Source organism: Aptenodytes forsteri, unplaced genomic scaffold (genome assembly GCF_000699145.1).
Source record: "Aptenodytes forsteri isolate BGI_AS27 unplaced genomic scaffold, ASM69914v1 Scaffold147, whole genome shotgun sequence".
NCBI classification, from domain to species: Eukaryota; Metazoa; Chordata; class Aves; order Sphenisciformes; family Spheniscidae; genus Aptenodytes; species Aptenodytes forsteri.
This window is the reverse complement of record NW_008795320.1, coordinates 943,201-944,009: the sequence shown is the minus strand read 5'-3', so window position 1 is coordinate 944,009 and position 809 is coordinate 943,201. Positions and strand designations below refer to the sequence as shown.

At 68.1% G+C, this 809-nt stretch overlaps 1 protein-coding gene across 1 annotated transcript in view; it reads right to left on the bottom strand.

Annotated features, from left to right (window-relative positions):
- ANO8 (anoctamin 8) overlaps nt 1-809 on the bottom strand; it is a gene marked incomplete at its 5' end in the record, with an annotated part of 6,640 nt that overhangs the window by 3,813 nt on the left and 2,018 nt on the right. The window contains 3 exons of the mRNA XM_019472202.1: nt 9-94; nt 182-334; nt 588-770. Coding sequence (XP_019327747.1) covers nt 9-94; nt 182-334; nt 588-770 — 422 coding nt within the window. The remainder of the gene's footprint in view (nt 1-8; nt 95-181; nt 335-587; nt 771-809) is intronic.

Here is an 809-nt window from a genome sequence, read left to right as displayed (position 1 = left end):
ACCCCGCGTCGCGGGCGGTGATGATGATGGCCAGGACGATTTTGGGGAGGAAACGGATGATCCGGGGCAGCTCCTGGATGCTCAGCACAAACTCCTGCAGGGACAGGAACAGGGACGGGGATGGGGACGGGGTCAGCGCGGAGGGGGCCGGCAGCCCAGCGCGGGCGGGATGAAGACCCACCTGGAGCTGGAAGCAGCCCAGCATGAGGAGGAAGACGAAGGAGAGGCAGGTGAGGCAGACGGGGAGGCTGACCAGGCACTGGAAGAGCAGGCGCTTCCACGGCGGGTAGTAAAACTCCTCCGCGCTGGTCACGGGGCTGATTCTCTTAATGCCCTAACGGGGCGGGGAGGGGGGACGGCAGCATGTGACCCTCCCCGCGGTGGGGAGCCCCACGGCATCCCTCCGTGACCCCAGCACTGGTGGGACCCAGCGCAAACCCGCTCGGGGTGCAGGGTTGGGGGGGTGTCACGAAGGTGCCAGTTCTCCACACCGAGCCCAGGTGCCGTGTCGGGGTCCGGGGGAGCTCAGCCGGACCCCAGCCCCAGGGACCCCCCCAGGCTTGGGAAGCTCCCCCCTCAGGGCTCACCCTGAACTGGGGCCGGGGCTCCTCGATGGATTCGGCCGGGGTGTCCAGCGTCCCCCACTTGTAGGCGAACTCAGCCCCACGGCGCTTCCACTCCTCGAGGAAGAAGGTGGCCCAGATGACGTTGAAGATGGCGAAGACCACGCAGCAGATGTCCTGGCTGGTCTGCAGGACAGATGGCACCAACTGCACCGGGGTCGGCCCCCTCCCGTCCCCGACACCCCC